The sequence below is a fragment of the Gracilinanus agilis genome, chromosome 5 (genome assembly GCF_016433145.1).
Source record: "Gracilinanus agilis isolate LMUSP501 chromosome 5, AgileGrace, whole genome shotgun sequence".
Classification (NCBI taxonomy): Eukaryota; Metazoa; Chordata; class Mammalia; order Didelphimorphia; family Didelphidae; genus Gracilinanus; species Gracilinanus agilis.
The window spans coordinates 212,495,784-212,518,458 of NC_058134.1; the positions used below are offsets into that span (position 1 = coordinate 212,495,784).

The following is a 22,675-nucleotide window of genomic DNA, read 5'->3' on the forward strand; positions in this document are numbered from 1 at the left end:
ATCTGACAAGTGATTGTTAAGCCTTTACTTGTAGGGGAACTCACTACCTCCTAAGGCAGCCCTAATACACTTTGTTTAGCTATAATTCTTTTAAGAGTTTTTCCTTCTATCAAGCCCCAGTTTTCATCTTTGCAACTCCTAGACTACTTGTTTTAAATATTTTTGAATGAATGATGTGTTTTGATATAACATTAAATGTTTTGAAAGAAATACTTGGAAATCTCCTAATATATTCATAGGCTTAAAAATTGCAGTTTATCATTTTCAATTATTTTAGGTACAAGAAGGAATGCATCTTCTGATAACTGGTCCCAATGGTTGTGGGAAAAGTTCTCTCTTCAGGATTTTAAGTGGGCTATGGCCTGTATATGAAGGAGTCCTCTATAAACCCCCACCTCAGAATATGTTCTATATTCCACAAAGGTATGTACTTCTGTTTAGTCCACAAAGATGTTGAAAATTTCTTATTAAAGTCAACTAGGAGCAAAATTCTATTTCCCTTTCCCTGCCCTGATTTCCTGTACTTTAAAAAAATTTTCCAGACTTTTTTAGCCAAGCAGTTTTAAAAGACAACTTTCTTAAGCAAATAGGGAAGAAACAAAAATTGAATGTTTTAATTAAAATTGTATCTGATTCATTCATGTGACTTTCTGTAGAGAATTATTTAAGAACACAATTTTTTTTATTTTGTAAAGGACAATTTATTCTAAAGGAAAATTATATTACCTGAAAAAATGAGTCTATTTTCCTAAATTTGATTTGAAAGTAGTATTAGATATCTGAATAAAATTAATGACTATTTAATATGAATTATTTTTAGTCACGTTACAATTTTTTAATTTCAATTATATGTAGAAACAATTTACAACAATATTTTCTGTCATTTTGTGATCAAGATTCTCTCTCGCTCTATCACCCCGAGATGGTAAATAGTTTGATATAAGTTATACCAGTATTTTCATGCAATATGTATTTCCATATTCCTCAAGCATTGAAAGAAGACAGATATCACATATACAATAAAAAACTTATGAAGGAAATAAAGTAAAAAATGATCTGTACTCAGACTTTTAGCAGTTCCTTCTTTGGCTGTTGATAACATTTTTTTATCCTTAGCCACTTGGGGTTATCTGAGAACCTTGTTTTACTGATAATTGTTTAGTCCTTCACAGTTGATATACATACAATATTTTCATTACTATAAACATTGTTCTTCTGGTTCAGATCATTTCAGTTCATAGAAGTCTTTCCAGGTTTTTCCTGCACTCATCCTGTACATCATCTCTTATAGAACAATAATATTCCATTACAACTATATACCATAACTTGTTCAGCCATTCCCCAATTACTGGATATCCCTTCAGTTTCCAATTTTTGCCATGACAAAAAGAGCTGCTAAAATATTTTTGTACAAGTAGGTCCTTTCCCCCTATCTCTGGTCTTTTTGGGATACAGATCTAGTAGTGCTGAATCAAAGAATAGGCATAGTTTTATGGCCCTTTAAGAGTGTTTCCATATTGCTTTCCAGAATAGTTGTATCTGTTTACAGTCCCACTATCAGTGGCCCAGTTTGCCTACATCCCCTCCATCATTTTATAATTTTCCTTTATAATCATATTAGCCAATCAGATAGGTGTGAAGTGATATCTCAGAGTTGGTTTAATTGCATTTCTCTAATCAAGAGTGATTTGGAACATTTATTTCATATGACTATAGATAGTTTTAATTTCCTCATCTGAGAATTTCCTGTTTATAACCTTCCACCGTATATCACTTAGGGAATGCATCGTGTTACACAGTTAACTCAGTTTTCCATATATTTGAAAAATGAGGTCTTTGTCAGAGATATTTTGTATACAAGTTTTCCCCTAATTTGTTGTTTCCCTTCTAATCTTGGTGCATTGGTTTTGTTTACAAAATCCTTTTTACTTAATGTAATCAAAATTCTCCATTTCATTTTTTTTGTAATGTTCTCTATGTCCTGTTTAGTCATAAATTCTTTCCTTAACCACAATTCTGACAGGTAAACTTTTCCTTGTTCCCTTAATTTGCTTATGGCATCATCCTTTATTTCTAGATCAAGTATCCATTTTGACTCTTTCTTGATATATGGTGTGAGATGTTGGTCAATGTCTAATTTCTGCCATATTATTTTCTCGTTTTCCTGGCAGTTTTCGTCAAGTGAGTTCTTCCTCTAATGGCTTGGATCTTTGAGTTTTTGTAATACTAGCTAACTATGATTACCTAATCTATTCCATTGACCATTCTATTTTCTAGCTGGTACCAGAATGTTTTGATGATTACCACTTTATGAAATAGTTTGTGATCTGGTATGGCTAGACCTCCTTCTATCATATTCTTGACCTTTTGTTCTTTTAGATTAATTTTGTTGTTTTTTCTAGCTCTAGGAAACAACTTTTTGGTAGTTTGGCAAAAAATAGCAAAAATAGCCAAATAAATAGGCAAAAATGGCAATAAATTATTTTAGTTATGATTGTGATTTTCATTATAATGGCTCATCCTATCCATGAGCAATTTATATTTTTCCAATTATTTATGTCTGATTTTATTTGTAGGAAAAGAGTTTTGTAATTGAGTTCATGATTCCTGCATTTGTTTTGGCAAGTACACTCTCAGGTATTTTATACTGTCTAGAGCAGGGATGGGCAACTTTTTAAAGAGGGGGGCCAAAGGAAAGAAAATGCTCATCTGTCAGTCTGTTTCTAAGGCAACTCTTTCGAAGTCTCATTGTATTGTATCCTACTCATTGTATTCGTCAGATTAGGAATAATGTTGTGCTGCTGGAGAGAATATTTCAGGGGGCCACATCTGGCCCACAGGCGGTAGTTTGCTCATCATTGTTCTAGAGTTATTTTAAATGGAATTTCTCTTTTCATTCCTTGCTACTGGACTTTGCTGATAATATATAGAAATGCTGATGATTTGTGTGGGTTTATTTTCTATCTTGCAACTTTGCTAAAGTTGTTAATTTTTCTATTAGATTTTTGGTTGATTCTTTGTATACCATTATATCATCTGCAAAGAATGGTAGTTTTATTTCTTCAATGCGTATTCTTATTCTTTAATTGATTTTTCTTTTATTGCTATAGCTAGAGTTTCTAGTACAATATTAAATAGTAATAGTCATCCTTTCTTCACTATTGATCTTATTGGGAAGGATTCTAGTTTGTCCCCATTAAAGATAATGCTCACTGATAGGTTTAAATAGATTCTATTAATCATTTTAGAGAAAGCTCCATTTATTCCCATGTTTCATAAGGGATGAGTGTTGTATTTTGTCAAAGGCTTTTTCTGCATCTACATTTCATTGTGAGGTTTTTATGCTATATTAAGTGGTCAATTTTTGTAAAGGTACCATATACTGGTGAGAATTCCTTTCTATTCCCATTCAGTTTTCTGCAGAAGTCTATTATATGTAAATTTCTATTTACCTCTAATTTTTTTCTTATTTATTTTTTGGTTGGATTTGTCTACTTCTGATGGGGGAAGTTTGAGGTAATAAAGTTTTACTATTTCTTCCTGTAGCTCATATAACTTTTCCTTTAGGAATTTGCAAGTTATGCTATTTGATGTATATATGTTTAGTATTGTTACAATTAAAAATGATAAAGACTGATATAAATATAGAAATTAGTATTTTAATAAAAGCCATAGCCATGCTGGTAAAATCATTAGACCATGCGCCAGTAAGAATTCAAAACTGCCGCCCCAGTCATTATTGTTACCTCCATGCGCTCAGGTAGCTAAAGAGGGCTTATTTTTGGATTTCCTCTCATTTAAACTGTTCTCTGTGTGGTGACGCAGGTGTCCCCACGCCCAAAGAACCGGAACCAGAAACCCGTTGGACCACGGGAAATGTAGTTTGATAGTTCCCACATGTCCATAGAAAATATATATACTTTTAGATGGCATCTCCCAAATTTCAATTAACAGTATTGCTATTATTTCATGATGGTGCCTTTTATCAAGATGTAATTACCTTCTTTATCTCTTTTGAATAGATTCATTTTTACTTTGCCTTGTCTGAGATGATAATTGCTGCCCCTTCTTTTTTACTTTAGTTGAAATATTAGATATGTTCTAGCCCCTTACTTAAAAAAAACGAAAACCTTCATTTCTGTCTTATAATTGATACTAAATATAGGTTCAAAGGCAGAAGAGTGGTAAGGACTAGGCAATTAGGATTAAGTGACTTGCCCAGGGTCACACAACTAAGGAGTATATGAGACCAGATTTGAACCCTGGACCTCCTGTTTCTAGGACTAGATTTTTATCCACCCAGCCTCCTAGCTGCCCTCAGCATCTTACTTTTATTCTGTGTGTGTCTCCCTGCTTTAAATATGTTTCTTGTGGACAACATATTGTGGGATTTGGGTTTTTAATCCATACTTCTTTTCTTTTCTGTTTTATGAGTGATCGAATCTTATTTACATTCACAGTTATGATTACTAAGTTTCCCTCCATCTTATTTTCCCCCATTTGCCCTCTTCTCTCTTTTTTCCTTTCCCTGTTGACAAATGATTTGCTTTCAATCGTCACCTCCCCGAATTTGCCCTCCTTTTTGTCCACTATCTCCTGCCCCTCTGGCTCACTGAGTGTAGGTATTATTCCCACTGTGAGCTAATTACAGTGAGAGAAAGGTTCAAACATTGCTTGCCATATCCCCATATTCTCTCCACTGTTTTGACTTTTAGATACCTTTTCTTGTGAGATAATTTATCCTCTTCCATCTTTGCTTTTCTCTTCTCCTCATGTGTTCCTCTTTCTTGTTTCTATTTTTGGGAATTTCAACTCATCCTATTCTTCTTCCTTCCTTCTTTTTATGTATACTCCTTATTGTCTTAGTAATAAATTCTGAAGTATCTTAACTATTTTAGATATCTCAAATAAGCACCTTAAACATATTGAGTATCATAGATATTTTAAGTATCTTAATTATCACCTTTCCAGATATGAAGGTACTCAATTCAATCTTATTGAAACTCTTAGGTTTTTATTTTTCTGCTTATCATTTTATTTTTCTCTTGAGTGTCACATTTGCTCATCAAGTTTTCTTTACAGCTCTGGTTTTGTTTTGTTGTGTTTTTTTTTGTCAAGGATGCCTGGAAATCCTATATTTCATTAAATGTCACTTTTTTTCTTCTAGAGAAATATGCTCAGTTTCACTAGGCATGCCATTTTTGATAGTAGGCCTAAATCCTTTGCCTTTTCGAGTATCATACTCCATACCTTCTAGTCATTTAATATATAAGTTGCCAGGGCTTCTGTCATCCTGACTGTGGCTCCATGATATTTGAATTTTTTCCATATGGCTGCTTGCAGTACTTTTTACTTGGCCCAAGAGTTTTTGAATTTTGCTTTAATAATCCTTAGATGTTTAATTTTAAGGGTCTTTTTTAGGAGGTGATCAGTGGATTCTTTGAATTTCTATTTTCCACAGTTCAAGGATTTTAGGGCAGTTTTCCCTGATAATTTTTTGCAATATGGTGTTCAGGCTCTTTTTTTTTTTTTTTTAAATCATACCTCTCAGGTATTCCAGTGATTCTAGAATCACCTCACCTAGATCTGTTTTCAAAGTCAATTGTTTTATCAGTAAGGTATTTCAGATTTTCTTTTTTTTTTCATTCGATTGATTTTGTTCTATTGTTTCCTGATGCCTTATGTTTTCATTAAATTCCATTTGCTCAATTCTAAGTTTTATGGAGTTATTATGCTTTTGTGTTTCCTTTTTTTATTTGACCAACTCTACTCTTTAAGGAGTTGTTTTCTTCTGTGTTTTCTGCCTCCATTTTTTATCTGGCCCATTCTAGTCTTTTTGCTTGTTCGTTTTGTTTCTGTTTTCTAAATTTTATGTTTATTGTCATGCAAAGCATACTTCCATATTAGTCAGTGTTTTAAGACTATACTTATATATAAATAAAATTCCAAAATAAAACCACAAATGTACTGATATGAAAGACAACTCCAGCAGTTCTTTCTCTAGAGGTGGATAGCATTCCCCACCATAAGTCTTTCAGGATTGTTCCAGAATGTTGCATTGCTTAGAGTAGCCAAGTTTTCATAGTTAATCATCAAATAATATTGCCGTTATTGTGTATTATCTTCTCCTGGTTCTGCTTATTTCACATTGCATCAGTTCCTGCAGATCTTTCCAGCTTTTCCTGAAACCTTTCTTTTTTCTGAAACCATCTTGCTTATCACTTCTTTGTTTATCATTTTTTTATAGCACGATAGTATTCTATCACCAACACATTCCACAATGTGCTCAGCCATTCCTCAATTGCTGGACATCCCCTTGATTTGCAATTCTTTGTCACTACAGGAAGAGCTATGATAAATTTTTTTTTCAAGTAGGCCCTTTCCCCTTTTTTATTATCTCTCTGGGATACAGACCCATTAGTAGTGTTACTAGATCAAAGGCTATGCACAATTTTATAGCCCTTTTGAGCATAGTTCAAAATTGCTCTCCAGAACAGTTGGGTCAGTTTACAACTCCACCAACAATGCACCAGTGTCCCAATTTTGCCACATCCTCATCAGCATTCACCACTTTCCTTTACCACTATATTGAACAATCTGATAGGTATGAGGTAGTACCTCAGCATTGTTTTCATTTGCATTTCCCTAATTCAAGAGTGACTTAGAATGTTTTTTCAAATAATTATTGATGGCTTTGATTTCTTCACCTGAAAATTGCTTGTTCATATCCTCTGACCATTTGTCATTTGGGGAGTGGCTTATATTCTTATAAATTTGACTAAGTTCTCTATAAATTTGAGAAATGAGACCTTTATCAGTAACATTTGTTATAAAATTTTTTCCTAGTTTGTTGTTTCCCTTCTAATCTTGGTTGCATTAGTTTTGTTAGTACAAAAGCTTTTTAATTTAATATAATCAAAATTATTCATTTTATATTTTATAATACTCTGTCTTTTGTTTGGTCATAAGTTGTTCCCATCTCCAAGGATCTCTCAAGTAAACTATTCTGTGTTCCCCTAATTTAGTTATGGTATCACTCTTTATATCTAAATCATATATCCAGTCTGACCTTATCTTAGTATAGGATATGTGATATTGGTCTAGACCTACCTTCTGTTATACTGTTTTCCAATTTTCCCAGAAGTTTTTGTTAAATAATAAGTTCTTATTCCAAAAGCTAGAATCTTTGGGTTTATCAAACACTAGGTTGCTAAGGTCATTTATCCCTATATGTTGTGTTTCTACTATTCTAAGTCTTTAGGTAAGTTGGTTTTTTACCTCCATTTCCATTTGGCCTATTCTAATCTTTAGGGAGTTTATAATTATATCCCCTAAAGTTTTCAGTGAGTTTTTCTAAGTTGTTAAATCTTTCTATCATTACTTTTATTATTTGATTTTAAAATTTCTTTTCAAATTCTTCCAAGAGTTCTTTTGGAGCCTGATATTCTTTCTTTGAAGATTCACGTTTCCCTTCTGCCATTGCTGTACTCATATGGGTTTATATTTTGATCTTCCCTGTCACTAAAGTAAATCTGTAAGGTTAGGTTTTTTTCTTTATCTTTTGCTCATTTTTCTAGTTATTATTTTCCCCCATTCATTACCATGTTTATCTGTTGAAGTTCTGCTCTCCTCCTTGAGTAGAGGGAACATTGTTCCAAGTTTGCATTATAAACTCCTCTGGCGTTTGGGGTGGATCCAGGTGTTTTGGGGTCCCTTATTGTGTACTTTTTGGGGATGGCCTGGCGCCTGGCTTCTTGTTGGGAGTCCTGCAGCTATTTTATCCAGCTGAATTTCACTCCCCTTGTTGACTGCTCCTCCACTCTGCTGGTTTGTTGCCTTAGCCAGATAGAACACTTTGGACTCATATCTTTTCTTCTGGTTCTCTCCAATGTCACACTTTCTGGGCTAATTTCTATCCTTACTCTAGTGAGACATGGCTTCCCTCCTGCTTTCCTTTGTGATTTATGTATTTGGAGGGTTTGGGTGAGCTGAGTGTCTCTTACTCCAGCATTTTAGCTCCTAGAATTCAACTCTCTCATATAAGCTCTTAGAGTATAGCTAGTTTGCCTTGGTGAAAGGAGTATCCACACAACTGAAATCATTTGAACAGTGTCAAATAATTTCTATAGCAATGGACCTCATTTTATCATTGATCTCACTAAAAAGTATTTCTATTAGAAGCAAATATTTTAGCATGGTGTGGTTAGGATGGTATATCATATACTATGTTTTTTATCAATACTTTTTGATTGATTGATACCATCATTAAAAATAATACTAACTCTTGGGGTTTTTTATAGTTACTATTTATCAGAATAAGGAAAGTCCCATTTATATCTATATTTTTCAGTGTTTTCACTTTTCTGGGGGCTGTTTATTTTTTATCTGTTAATACAATCATGTAATTTTCATTTTTGTAATTAATATTGTCTTATTTTTATGGGCAAAACTAGGTGACACAGTGGATAGAGTGTTGGGTCTGGATTGAAAAAGACTTATCTTCATGAGTTGAAATCTGGTCTCAAACACTTGCTAGCTCTGTGGCCACCAGCAAATCACTTAACCCTTTTTGCCTTTATGATGAGTTAAAATTCCAAGAGACTGGGTTCTGTGTAAGAAAAACAATTTATTGGTTATTGAATCAATTGAATATTGATTGATAATAATCAATAAATTAATGGTCCATAATCTCTCTCTTTCAGTGACCAGAGACAGATCATTCAGAGTTTTGAGTCATTTGAATATATTTCTGAAAGATCACTATTTAACCCTTCCCTAGACTTCCCAAAGCATTTCTAATTGGTGGATACCTAATGAGGCAGTGGGCTAATATTTTCCAGCTCCTCCTCATGGAGGTGTAATCATAAGATTATAGTATCCTTGCTGATCTTGATTGAAAATTGAGTTGTCTCATTAAGTTTAGACTTCTATTGTTCATAATAATGAAAGAAAGCAAAGACACAACCATGCTGCCCCTGGATATATTTGTCTGGAGCCAGTTTTGTTTACTGGAAAGAGTGAAACTCACATTCTCAATCTTAATTATCCCAATTATAGAAGATGCTCCAGGACAAGGAATGCAAGAACATTCTTAGTACTGTGAGGAATGGGAGAAGGGTTTGGACATAAAAAGCAATGTTATAAATTAATATTAGAAATCAATTGATATAGTACTAAGAATGATTTTTCTCACATGGTTACCTCATCCATAAAATGAGCTGGAGAAGGAAATGGCAAAGCACTCCAGTATCTCTGCCAAGAAAACTCCAAATGGGGTCATGAAGAGTTAGACATGATGAAAATTACTCAACAACAACAACAACAATTATTTTTATTTTCCTGATAATTAATCATCCCTGAATTCATGGCATCAATCCAACCTAATTGTGGTGAATAATCTTGTGTTGTAATAATAATATTTTTGTAACTTCTTTGCTTATGTTGAAATATTTTATATTTGTATTCATTAATTAGTATAGACTGTAGATTTAATGTCTCAACCTCCATTTCTTCTGTGAAATAGGAATATTAGAAGCACCTACCTCACGAGATTGTTGTGTAGATCAAATGTGGACACAATACTATGTACTTAATTTATTCACATGGGTTTGTGAAGTCAAATGAAAAGTTTGCAGGCAAGTTGAAAGTAATTATGATTCTTATGAGGAAGAACACTGAAATAATTTTCATAGTGGGAATGAATAAAAGTACTGTAAAGAAAATAATCCAGAGGTTATTCCTTACTTATCCTCACCATTTGGCAAATGTGGGAAGTGAAAGAAAGATTGCAATTGTTAGGGAAAAGGGACAAGGGTTTGCATATATATATATATATATATATATATATATATATACACGCACACACACATATTATATAGGAATACTACATGTCTATCATTTCTTTAAAAGATGTAATAGAAATTAGGAGTGATTATATCATGTGACTCATTTCATTTTGCCCTCTTTCCACTGCTCTGCTTTTTTTTTTTTAGACACTTAACCTTCTGTCTTCATATCAATTCTAAGATAAACACCAAGGACTAGGCAATTGGGGTTAAGTGGCTTGCCCAGGGTCACATAGCTAGAAGTGTCTGAAGCCAGATTTTAACCTAAATCCTCTTTACACTGGGTCTGGCACTCTATCCACTCTGCTGCCTACTGCTGTGCTCTTTAGGACACTCCTAAGGAGTTTAGAAAAGATTTCCTCTCTGATCTCTCATTAAAGTTGTGGTAGATGTCAGAAGTGACATGACAAGTAGAGAGGAGATAAAATAGAAAATAATTGTAAGGATTTGTGGGTAGGAGAAAGCCATGCCATGGACGTACATTTATGAACACAGCATAGAAAGTATCTTTTAAAATGGTGTCATTTCCTTTTCTATTCTCTTTTAGTAACTTACTTTGGGAAAGTTATTTATGATGTATTGGCAAAAGTTTATATTTCAGAAAATATTATCTCTTAAATAAAATCCCCCAAATATGCCAAGTACAATAATGCCTTGGTTTTAGGATTTATGTGTTTCTAAAGTCATGAGATCATGAAAGAATGTGGCATAAAATGCACAGTCTTTTTTTAAAGTATGACTTTAACCATAACTAATATGAAATATTTATGATCTTTCTAGTAGATGAAAACGTGAAATCCAGCATTTTCCCTCGGTAAGAGCTGTGGTTTTTCAACAAATCAAACCTATAGGGATCTTTTTCTTGGTTTAAAACAATTGCCTTTTGCCAAATTAAAAAATTAATCATAATCTTGCATAAATAGCAATTTAGGAAAAAAGTAAATGTTACTTAATAAAGAAGACTATTTCTAGTTTTAAAAACTTCCAATAATTACTTTTAAAACTATCCAAAATATACGGAACTTGGATTATGTATGTGTTCTATAATCTTTGAAAATTTTTACATAAATGCATTTTTTTACCCCAAATTCAGCATTTGGGGTAAATATAATATTCAAGTAAAAAATATAATCTTTTTTTAGTGGACTGCCACCTCAGGGTGTATGATCAGCAATGTGATTTAGTAACTCTGAAAACTAAAATCCATGTCTGTATGTATAGAGGCATTGCTTCTAGGAATAAGAAAGTGATCATTTCTCTGAATGCTCCATTCACAAGATATCATCTGGAGTACCATATTCGGTTCTGTGCACTAAAACTGTTTTCTATTTAAGAAAGACATTAATAGGTCACAGAGGATCCAGAAGAGGGTCCTCAGGCTGGGGAAGAGTTGCAAGTTTATGCTATAGGAGTTGGGATTGCTTAAAAAAGAGAAGATTTGAATAGTTTGGGAAGAGGGAGAGTAGATGTAATAACTATGTTGAGGCATTTCAAAGACTGTCATGTAGAAGAAGGACTAGACTTGTTCCATTTGGTTCAGGTGAGCACATGAGCCCCATTACAGAAGTAAGAACCAGAGAGGGATGTTCCTAAGGTTATGCAACTAGTAAATTAAAAAAGCTTGACCTAGAATTCATGTCTTCAGTCCAGGCTCTTTCTATTACACCATATTATAGTATATAATTGTTTCCATATTTCACCTCATATCTTTCCAGGCATACCTTACACCTATTTACACAAGCTTATGATTAATCTTTTAATTTGGCAAAAGGCAATTGTTTTAAACCAAGAAAAAGATCTCTAGGTTTGATTTGTTGAAAAACCACAGGTCTTACTCAGAGGGAAATGCTGGATTTCATGTTTTCATTTACTAGAAAGACCATAAATATTTCATATTAGTTATGGTTAAAGTCATACTTTTAAAAAAGACTGTACATTTTATGCCGCATTCTTTCATGATCTCATCACTTTAGAAACATATAAAACCTAAAACCATAAAATCTAAATAGACATTAAAATTAAATTAAATTAGGGTTTGGAAAATCAAATTATGGCATATGAGTGAAACGAAATTTTATTGATATGTAAGAAAGGATCAAAGGTATAGATTCAGAGAAACTTAGATAGCAAGGTAGTCAGTAAGCATTCTTTAAGCTTCTGTTTTGTGCCTAGGAAGATGTATGTGATTGATGCATTAATTGATTGACATGATTGAGCCTGAAGAACATATTTTACAGTGAATACGATTATATGTGTGTGTGTGTGTGTGTGTGTGTGTGTGTGTGTGTGTGTGTGTGTGTAAGTAAAACCTTGCCCTAAAGAAGGCATAGTTTTTAAAGGCTTAAAAACAAAGACCCATTTATCTTGGCTTCAGAAGACTGATGGTGAAGCATGCTTCCCACTTCCCAAGGCAAGAGGTGATACACAGTCAGTGTAGATTTGTTTTGCTTGAGAATCTTTATTTGTTATAAGGAAGGCTTTTGTTGGGGAGATGTCAGAATTATAGGGGACTGAGTGAGTGATCAGTGACAGTGACACTGACAAGCTGAAGCTGACCATAATCAGATGAGCAAGACTAACATGGTGATGGAAAGAGGTCTGTTTGTAAAGGCAGAAGACCTATGTTGAAATCTTGCCTCTGATGGTTAGTTAATATTTATATAATTTTTAGGCACATCATTTAACCTCTCTGGGCCTCAGTTTCCTCTATTAAAGTAAATGGCCTCTGAGATCTCTTCTAGCTTTAAATGTATGATTCTAAAATCCAGTAGAAAAACTGAATATCTCTAGACTGGGAAAAAGAAGAGTTGGAAGGAGGAGTAGCACATAAGCTACCTTTAAAGGGTCATACTGTAGAAATAGTCATCTTTTTTTGCCTAGACCTAGAAGGAAGAACTAGAAGTAGTGTGTGAAAGTTTCAGAGGAGGTAGTCTGTCCAAAAATTGGCTGTCATCCAGATCACATGGAGCACAGCAAGAAGATCCATGATACAGGCTTTTTTGAAATCCACATATGTACATTCTTTTGATGTCTAGCAACTGTGTCCAAAAAGGAAAGGTAGTGAATCTTCATTTGGGTGACTATTCTTTTTTATTTTAGGTTTGAAAATTTTCTTTTTATTGATTAATTATTTTGTTTGTTGGTTACATTAAAATTCCTAAATATCTCCCTTCTCTCTCCCCACCCTGCAATAAAGAAGGCATAATTTGATGAAAAAAGTATGTGTACAATATGCAAGAACTATGTCTTTCATGATTCTATTTATCAGCTTGAAACCTTGATTTTCTTTTTATTTATTTTACTTATTTATTTTTTAATTTTTCATCTTTTCCATTGTTATGTGATTCTTGTTTTCTCCCTCCTCTCTTCCCTCTGCACTCCCAAAGTTGACAAGCAATTTCACTGAGTTATACATATATTATCACTCAAATCCTATTTCTATTTTATTCATTTTTATAATAGAGTAATTTTTAAAAATCAAAACACCAAATCATATACCCATATAACCAGTGCTAAACCATAGTTTTCTTCTGGATTTCTATTCCCACAGTTGTCATGACTGTTCTTGATAAACAGTACCACCTTCCTCATCAAGACTTTCTTGATCTTCCAGCTTCTGATGCTCTTCCTTTTCAAAAATTTTCCATGTATTTATTTCATATATATTTACATGTTGTCTCCCCATTCAGAATGTGTAGGTTTAGCACCTGTTGAGAGCAAGGGCTCTTTGTCTTTGTATCTCCTCTTGTAGAGCCTGAAAGTATGCCTTATAGTTCTGATACTTGGGGCTAGAGAGTGGGGGAGAGACTTTTGTGAGGATAAGTTTCTGTTAAGAGAATGATCAGTCTGACCTTGGCCAGAGAGGACCTCCCTTCTATGGGTCTCAAGGCTTTACTGTACTTTGGGTGACCTTTTTTTTTTTTTTTTGCAAGACCCTAATTCATGCATATATTATCCTCCTTAATCCATGTTGCAAGATAGATTGGAAGGTAGCCAGTATTGCTACTAATTTTATATATTCTTGCATTTACACCAAGGGAAAGGGAGCCCAACTTCTGGAGAGTCCATCCCTCCTGAAACTCCACCAATAAATTCAAGAGCACCCAACCTTTCAGAGGAAGAAGTTAAAAAGGGCAACAGGCAGGGAGCATGATGGCTGTCTATTTTGACCCCATGGATATACCAGTAGTGGGTTGTTATGGCCTATGTCTGGGACCATATGAATGGTTGAGGGCAGTCATAATATAGATGTAAGGGCCAAGAAAGGATCGCAGGGCACAGGAAGTGTGGGCTGAAAGATCTTTAGGAGAAGGAAGCATGTTCTCTGGATTTGGCTACCCACTTGACCTATCATCTATTTCCACCAACTGAAGAAATATGTTTTTTCAGGGCCCTTTAAATTCCAGTAGCTTGGAGAAGAGCCTCTCTCATTATTACAACAATATAGCTCTGTGAGGCTGGTTGTCAATAAAGAATTCCCAAGTAGGAGAGCCTTTGTCTTTCACTGGTGTGTAGTGACTTGTAAACATGGTTTTACGTGGAAGGTCCTTCTAACTGTTTCAAATGAAAAATACATGAATTGCAGTAAATTTTGTGGAATATTACATTTATCTATTAGCTTTCCACTATAATCTTTTCATTCACTTTATCAGCATCTCAGGGGGAAAGTACTAGGCTAGAAATTATGAGATATGAGTTCTGATCTTCATTAGTTGTATGATCTTGGGCAAATTTGCTCACCAATTTGGACCTCCTTTTCTTCATCTCTAAGATACCATTTTACAGAAAATATTATATCTAGGACCCATTCCATATGCAAAATTATCTTGTGCATTTCTTATAAAATAATTGTATAGAATCTTTAGTTTTATATGGCAAAAGTTCAGTACTTCCTTGTCATGTTGTGAATTTACTATAGAAAAATGTATGCTATAGAAAATTGATAGCAATACTTTAATTATTAACATGCATAGAAATATTTGGAGGGCATGAATGGATTCAAAGATTTGCATTCATATGAGTTGATAATAGCTTGATTTTACATATTCTTTTGCTATCTTTCTGTTACTATTTACAAGGCAAAACAAAACTTTGCTAATGCAACATTGAAGATTTTCTTTCTAATGTTAAACTTAAATTTTGTGAAATTTGACTCATAAATCATTATTTTCCCCTTTTTTATATTCTCTTGTCAAATTAAAGCTGGTCAATATTTAGACCAAGTCAGACTAATTTCTTTTTAACATATTTAGAAAAGCAAGTATTTAAGCAGGAATTGCACAGTTTGATTTGATAACTTTCATTTTTATACAATAGAACTGTATTTTTTCTATACACATTTTCAGTTCCATTCCAATTTTAATTCAAAATTTGAATAGTTAGTTTAGCAAATATATACACTACAGAAACACACAATAAGTATTGACAATTTAAAGCCATATAAGCTTTCTTTCTGTCCTTTTTTAGTGTCATTTTCCTTTATTTCATAAAAGATATACATCTCTGAGAAGAGTTAATGTCATTTAGATCATTCCAGAATTCCAGACTATATGGACATTCATGATATATTCCACAACAGTATGCTTTCTTACTTTGCCTAATATTGAAAGATTAGAAAATGATAGAGGATTTTTAAAAGCATAAACCTCCAGTTCCAAAAGTCCTTAGTATGGGACTCTCTTTATTGGTAGAAACCAATGCCCCCTGCTTGCATCAGTGGTGGGGTGGAGTTGAGTACAACTCGAGCTAGAAGAGCTTCAGTTTTCTTCAGGTTTCTTTGAGTCTTCTAGCTTTTTAGTCTTCTTCCAGTTTTCTTCAGATCACTTCTAGTGCTTATGGGTTCTAGCTTTGAGAGAAGATGGAAAATGCCCATATCACTTCAGGTTATTGGAGGAAAAGATTCTGGGAAGATGCTGACATGAGCAGAGCTAGAAGTATCTCTCATGTCCCAGTACTGGCTTGCTACAATAAAGACTTAAAGGAACGATGTGGTTGAGAACTGATAGGGGCAATGTATGTTCATTATGAAACTAGTATTTGTTGGGAAGGAAGTAAAGTTAATAATTTTTTTGAATACCATAAAATCTCTTTATATTTCTAGCCATGTCTGACCAACCAATCTATTACTGCTTTAATCTTTGGAAAAATCAGAAAATACGAAAAAATTGTTTAGTACCTTATGAATGCCAACAACATAATAAGATTACTCAAGTGTTCAGCAACATTTAAAATAAAAGCAACTCTAAGAAATAACATGGGAATAGATTATACCATACTAGAAATATATTGACTAGGTATAAATTTAAAATTGTGTCCAATTTTATTTTTATTTTAAAGTAAAAACAATTATAGCTATAGCTTTATCTTCCAAAGACACAATATTAAATGAGTATGATATTAAGTCATTAATACTCTAAAATATTGTGATATTTTAGCTATATTTTTATCACCATATTTGGTCCACAATAGATAATCTTCTAGGTTTTTAATAGAGAAAGTAGAAATAATACTTTCTTTTAGCTTATAATTCTAAATGAAGAATGAGGCTATTTCCTTTATCCCCTACACTTGATATATCATAAATTTCCTTTATTGCTGTGGGTGAGCAAATAATATTTGGACATTGTAATTGATCTACCTGAAATATTTTGATGATCTGAATAGGCCTATTTATCTAAGAAGCAAAGTTTAGTAAAGGATATTTTAAATGTAGATCAGTTATTTATCTCTTTGGTAGAATTAGAGAAATTGGTACTTTCCTAAAAAGTTAAGTTCCAAGCCTTTGAATTGGACAGTTTAATAAACAATAGAATCATTTACATATTAATTATAGTTTAAATTTTTTCTTTTTTTCTTAAATTGCCACATCAACCTATGTTTTCTTTTTGAATATTGATAAGAAAATTTTCCAGATAATTTTGGTGATATTAACATCATAATATAATTTTGGTGCAGTTTATAAAAATGTGCTTTGTCCTATTTATCAAACAAAGTCAAGGCCATTCCTCAGCTTCTTTCTCTATTTCTATTCTTTTCAATCTCTTCACTCTTCCTTTCCTCTTTATTTCCACTTTCAGAGGGAGAAGTGGTCCTTCTCTTGTTAAAAGTATCCACTGCACTTATATTCCCAATTCTGTCCCTTCACAAAACTAAATTAATTGTATGACAAACAGGAAAGGATAATTTATAAAAAGGAAGAGGAAATAAAATAGTTAACTGAAATTATTTTGCCCAATTATATGCCAACAAAATGGGTGATTTAAATGGAATAGATGAATACTTTAAAAGACATAAAATGTCTAAATCAAGAACAAGAAATGAATTAAATAAACCAGAATCAGAAAAAGAAATTGAACCAGCAATGAATGAATTTGCAATGAAAGAACCTCCAGTACCAAATGGATTTACAAGTGAATTCCACCAAACACTCAAACTACTAATTGTAGTATTATGTAAACTATTTGAATAAATTGGGAAAAGAAGAGATCCTTATTATTTTTTTCTAGATGCAAATATCTATCTAAATATCTAAACCAGGAAAAGACAAAATAGAGTAACAAAGCCATAGACTAATATCCATAATGAACATTGACACAATATTAAACATTAGTAAATGGACTAAAACAAGTTTTAAAAGATTATATATTATCAACAGGTTGGTTTTATACCAGGAACTCAGGATTAGTTCAAAATGAGGAAAATTATAAATACTATAGGCCACATCAATAGCAAAAATAATTAAAACCACATGATTATAACAATAGAAACTAACTTTTATTGAAACTCAATACCAACTTCTATTTTTTAAAAAACCAGCACTAGAAAGCATAGTATTAAATGGACTTTTTCTCAAAATAGTAATTAGTATTTATCTAAAACCAAGAGCAAGCATTATTTTTAAGGAAGAAATGTTTGAGGCTCTTCCAATTAAATCAAGAGTTAAACAAGAATACCCTCTCACATCTCCTATATTATTGTTTTCCATCAATTATCCCCTGTATCATGAATCTTTGGACTTTTTATTTTCATTAGCCTACAAATATTTTCAAGTCTCCTTTATCCTAAAAAAGATATACCTTCAATGACTTTGATGCTCTTTCTCAAGACACCTCATTAGTCTCCCTTCAATGCCAGACTTCTTTAAGTAGTTTATACCCATTACCTTCACTTCATCTCAATCCCTCAATTCTTTGCAATCTGACCTCTATCTCTTCTTTTGAAATAGCCCTTTCCAAGTTTACTAATAACATTATCTCTCAATACAATGACATTTTCCTGTTCTCATTACCCTTAAACTTCTAGCAACCTTTTGTGCTCTTGATCTTTCTCTTGGTATCATTTCTTCTCTTGACTTCTATGAGCACACTCTAATAGTTCTCTGCTTTCTGCTCTTGCCTTTCCTTCTAGATCTTTTTTGTTGTCTCTGGTTTCATCTTTACATTTTTATTTCTCTTTCTTCTTCAGTGATCCCATCTATCACAGTTACTTCAACTATTATTTTCAGGCAGAAAACTTCTGCATCTATGTTATTAAAAAATCTCACGCCAGAATTCTTTCCCTATAACAGCCTATTGGCAGTCTCCATCTGAATATCCTTAAACTCATTGTGTTCATAACTGAGCTTCTTATCTTCTGCTCACTCCCACTATTTCCCCCTAATTTTTCTCTTTTCTAGTAATGGTACCATCATCCAGTCTCATAACTTTGAAGTTATTTTTGAATGTTCTATCTTAGTCACTCCCACCATATATCCATTCAGTTGCTAAATTATGTCTATTTTACCATCAAAATATCTCTATTATTTTTACCCTCACTGCAGACACCCCAATCTGGTCTTTTATTTTCTCTCACTTGAACTATTACAATAGCCTCCCTACCCCAAAATCTATATTTTTATTCACCAATCCATCCTTTATATTACTGCTCAAACATTCCTATAAACAAACTACTCTGAACACATTAGTTTATGCAGAGACATGGCTCAAATAAGTGCCTGCCTAGTATCTGCTAAATAAAGTATATAATCCTCATCATGATACTCACAACTTTGTACAATTTGGCTTCAATATACATTTCTCATTGCTATTTCCCTTCACATATTCTAAATTATAGTCAAACTAATCTGTACCCTGGCTTCCTTCATATCCATGCCTTTTTAATGCCCTTTCCTATGCCTAGAATGCATCCAATCTCTATTTGTATCTTTGCAAGCTAATCAATCAATGAGCATTAAATGCTAGACATTATGCTAGGTACTAAGGATACAAATACCAAAAAAGAAAGTATTCTTAATATCAAGAAATTAAATTCTATTAGGGAGACATATATGTATGTGCATAATAAATACTACAGAAATACAAGGAAGTTACTACATACTTATAAAATAACATACTATATTAATTCAAGGGAGTTAGAAAGGGGAGTGTTGGTATAAGGAAAGACTTCATGTAGAAGGTAGTACTTGAACTGCATCTTGAATAAAGAGATTTTATGAGGTGTAATGTACAGGGCTAGCTGCAAAGCATGAGAGGAATGGAGGATGGAATTAGGCCAGCCCCAGAGGCTATAGGCTAGAGTACAGGGTGTGAATTTAACAGAGATCTTGCACCCAAACTGGCAAAGAGATAGGTGAAACTCTCCCTTACCAGCAAAGCCAAGCCCCTTTAAGCTTAGGATTCTATGGTCATGCCCTGAGAAAGGAAGCAACCCTATTGGTGAAATGATGGGGTCAAACAGAAAGAAGAAATGGCACTTCCTGGACCCAGTAGCTTAATGGAGTTGGTAGCTATTGCTTTTGGAATGTTCAGACAGTTGCTCTTACTTGGCCTATGTTGAAGGTAAGGCAATGACTTCAAGTTCTTGGGCTTAAAGGTTTAAGGGATTTATTTGGTAATAATTGTATTAGGTAAGATGGCATTGGAAAGAGGGTAAGGTAATCTAAGATCTTAGGTCAGCTAACTAGTCTTGAATCAGCTGAAAAATCTTATGGAGCAGATGATAAGAATGCCTTGTGGGCAGACTTGACTCTGATAATGCTTGGCTGCTGACCCAGGGCTGAGAAGCCCTGGGCCAGATGGTGATGTTTAGTTGGCTGAAATATAGTCTTGTTCCCTAAGAGGGAACAGTGGGTTTGCCAATGAGTTGTTGATATTTGGCCAGCAATGATTGATGAGCCTACCTGCCTAAGAAATCTAAACCCTCCTCTCAGAGTCCAAACCCCAAAGAAGTAAAAGGAGAAGTGAAGTCAGGGGTGTGGGACCGTTTTTTATATACCCACACTTCAACTGTCAAGCCTGGCACCAGCCCCTGTCTCATGTCAGGTTCTGTGTTCTAACTGGGCAACTGCTAGCTTGCACCCATGAAAAACATGGCTGCAAGATTTACACACTACAATATGCCCAGAGTCTTAAGGAAATCTGCAACTTGCAGCATTTCTGCATTCCAATCTCTAACTAAAGACCACACTGAAATTTTACACTAACACTGAACTAAAACTAACTCCTTCTTTTGGTTGGAATGTTGACCGTGGCATGAGCCTCAGGGAAAGCACCAACTGCTAGTTGGGCCAAGGGTATATAAAGCCCTGGGGACACAGGGCTGGGTGCTGCTCTTTCCTGACTTCTCCCCTCATCTCTCACTTATCCCATGCCCCCTAAGCCCCTGGGTGGTGGGAGCGGAAACGTGGGTACTTGTTAGGCCTAGATTAGGGTTAAACCAATTCAGCAGAACAACTTATCCATACTGTCAGCACTACTGGCAAACCTTTAGTCAAAGATCAACTTTGTTTATTATCCAGAGACCACATCACGCTAACCCAGGGCTATGTGCCCTGGGTCAGCAGAAGAGCATTGAGACAAGACCTATTAGTATCTTGAGTCAGATAAATCTTTCACCCTTAGTTCTCAGAACTTCCTAACCCTCTTTCCACTTCCTTATCCCCTATACTCCTGTTATCAATAAACCCCTTACCCTTAACCTGAGAACTTTGTGGTTTTTGCCTACCATCTAAGGCCAAGCAGGGACAGCCAACAGGAAAGGTTCTGATCAATTTCAGCAGGTATAAACTCCATTGCTGAAGGACAGGAAGTCCAATATTCACTTCCTGTCAATCTACTAAACACCAATAGGAGGCTACTTCATCAGCAGGAAAGGGGCTGGAAATCTGACATCTTAAAGGAGCCTAGTATCTAGCATTGAGAGTTTCACTTGACATTCAGTTAACCTGGGTTGGATCCTTGATACATTTATAACCAGTTTCAAGCTCAGCCGGGGTATAGCTCATACCATCCTTTTACAACTAGCACCTTCCTCCTTCTATGTTGTTACCAGCATAAGGCCCTTTGACCCACTATTTACACCCAAAACAAACAAACAAAAGGATTCTAACTCCTATTTCTAAGGTACTTCTATTCTGAGCTAAGCTAAGACAGGTAACAGGGAAAAATTAAAGGAAAGAAATGGAGTTAGAATTTTACAAAAATTTTGAACAGAAAGGAAAAAAGTTAAACACAAAGTATCAATGTAACAATTCAAACCATGACTTATTGCTAAAGAACAAACATACAGTAATAAACTCTAAATATGAAACTTTCTATCTTCATGAACTAAGATCAAAATGGAACACCTAAGAAGTAATTCCTAGCAACATTCTAAAGAATTATATAAACTTGCTAAGTGTTAGTAATTTTAAGGCATTAATATGCTTATGCCTATGTTAGCAGGTTAGTGAGCTAAATAATCCTAACAGCAACTAAATTCATAGTTCAACTAAAGTTTTAAACTATGTACAGTATTTCAAAAAGTCCTGACCCTAATCTAACTTAAACAAACTAACTATTCTTTCCCTATGTGTTAGTACAGACTATTACTAAAGGTTAATGAATAATCCATTTACATATATACAATGCTTTGAAAAATGTAAAGTGTTTGAGCTATAAAGTGTCTGAAACAATGTAAGAGAAACTCTAAGCCATGGGCAGACAACTCTTTCACTCTTATGTGTGTGTATTATTATGTACATATGCACATGTGAAGTTTAAGGAATGTTCTAAGTGTTGAATAATGACCTCACCATGTGGTGAAGTGTTACATACTCACCCCTTTAGAACTCTTCTGCTAAAAGCAATGTAGTGTTAGATGGAATTCTAAATGTCTGGGTGCAGTGAGAATTCTGTGACCATATGAAATGTACTCCTCAAACCTATGGTTCCATTGCTGATCTAATGACCTCCTCTTCATAACACTGTTGTATAAGTCACACTGGTTGTGTAGGCAGGTCAAAGGTTGTTGTCCATGATGGTGATGTACTTGTGATGATCTGTTAAGTCTGTAGTGTCTCAGCTGTGCTGTTAGATGTTACCACACATGCTTGTCAACTTTAGCTGGAACTGTTGTGCAGTTGTGTTGACTTGTGTTATGACAATTTTTGTGTGTCCATAAATTCTTGATTATTTTTCTTCTTTTCTTCCAAGATTCAAATAAAATCTAATAAGTCCATTTATAATTATATTATTACTTGATTAATCATTGATGTCACTATCCAGGTCTGGAAGTGATTGAACTTCTAATTGTAGATCTTCTGAAATTGCTTCGTCTTCTGTTTGATGATGTTTTGGAATTGATGATGCTTGTAATTGGTTGATACCTTGATGCTAAGTGATCTTTTTGATGTTGATATAACATTATTCTGTCTCCTGACTCTTGTTCTAAACTGGGTTGATACAAAAACTGCTGAATAAAGATTTTTTGATTTATTGGCTGCTTTCCTGTGATTGATTGAACTTTAGGCTGCTGTGCTGTTACTGAATGGTCTTTCTGTTGATGTATTGTGA

The 22,675-nt window shown here is 33.9% G+C and overlaps 1 protein-coding gene across 3 annotated transcripts in view; it reads left to right on the plus strand.

Annotated features, from left to right (window-relative positions):
* ABCD2 (ATP binding cassette subfamily D member 2) overlaps positions 1-22,675 on the plus strand; it is a 105,724-nt gene that overhangs the window by 29,088 nt on the left and 53,961 nt on the right. For all 3 annotated transcript variants that reach the window (XM_044677858.1, XM_044677860.1, XM_044677859.1), the window contains exon 6: positions 278-423. In XM_044677858.1, coding sequence (XP_044533793.1) covers positions 278-423 — 146 coding nt within the window. The remainder of the gene's footprint in view (positions 1-277; positions 424-22,675) is intronic.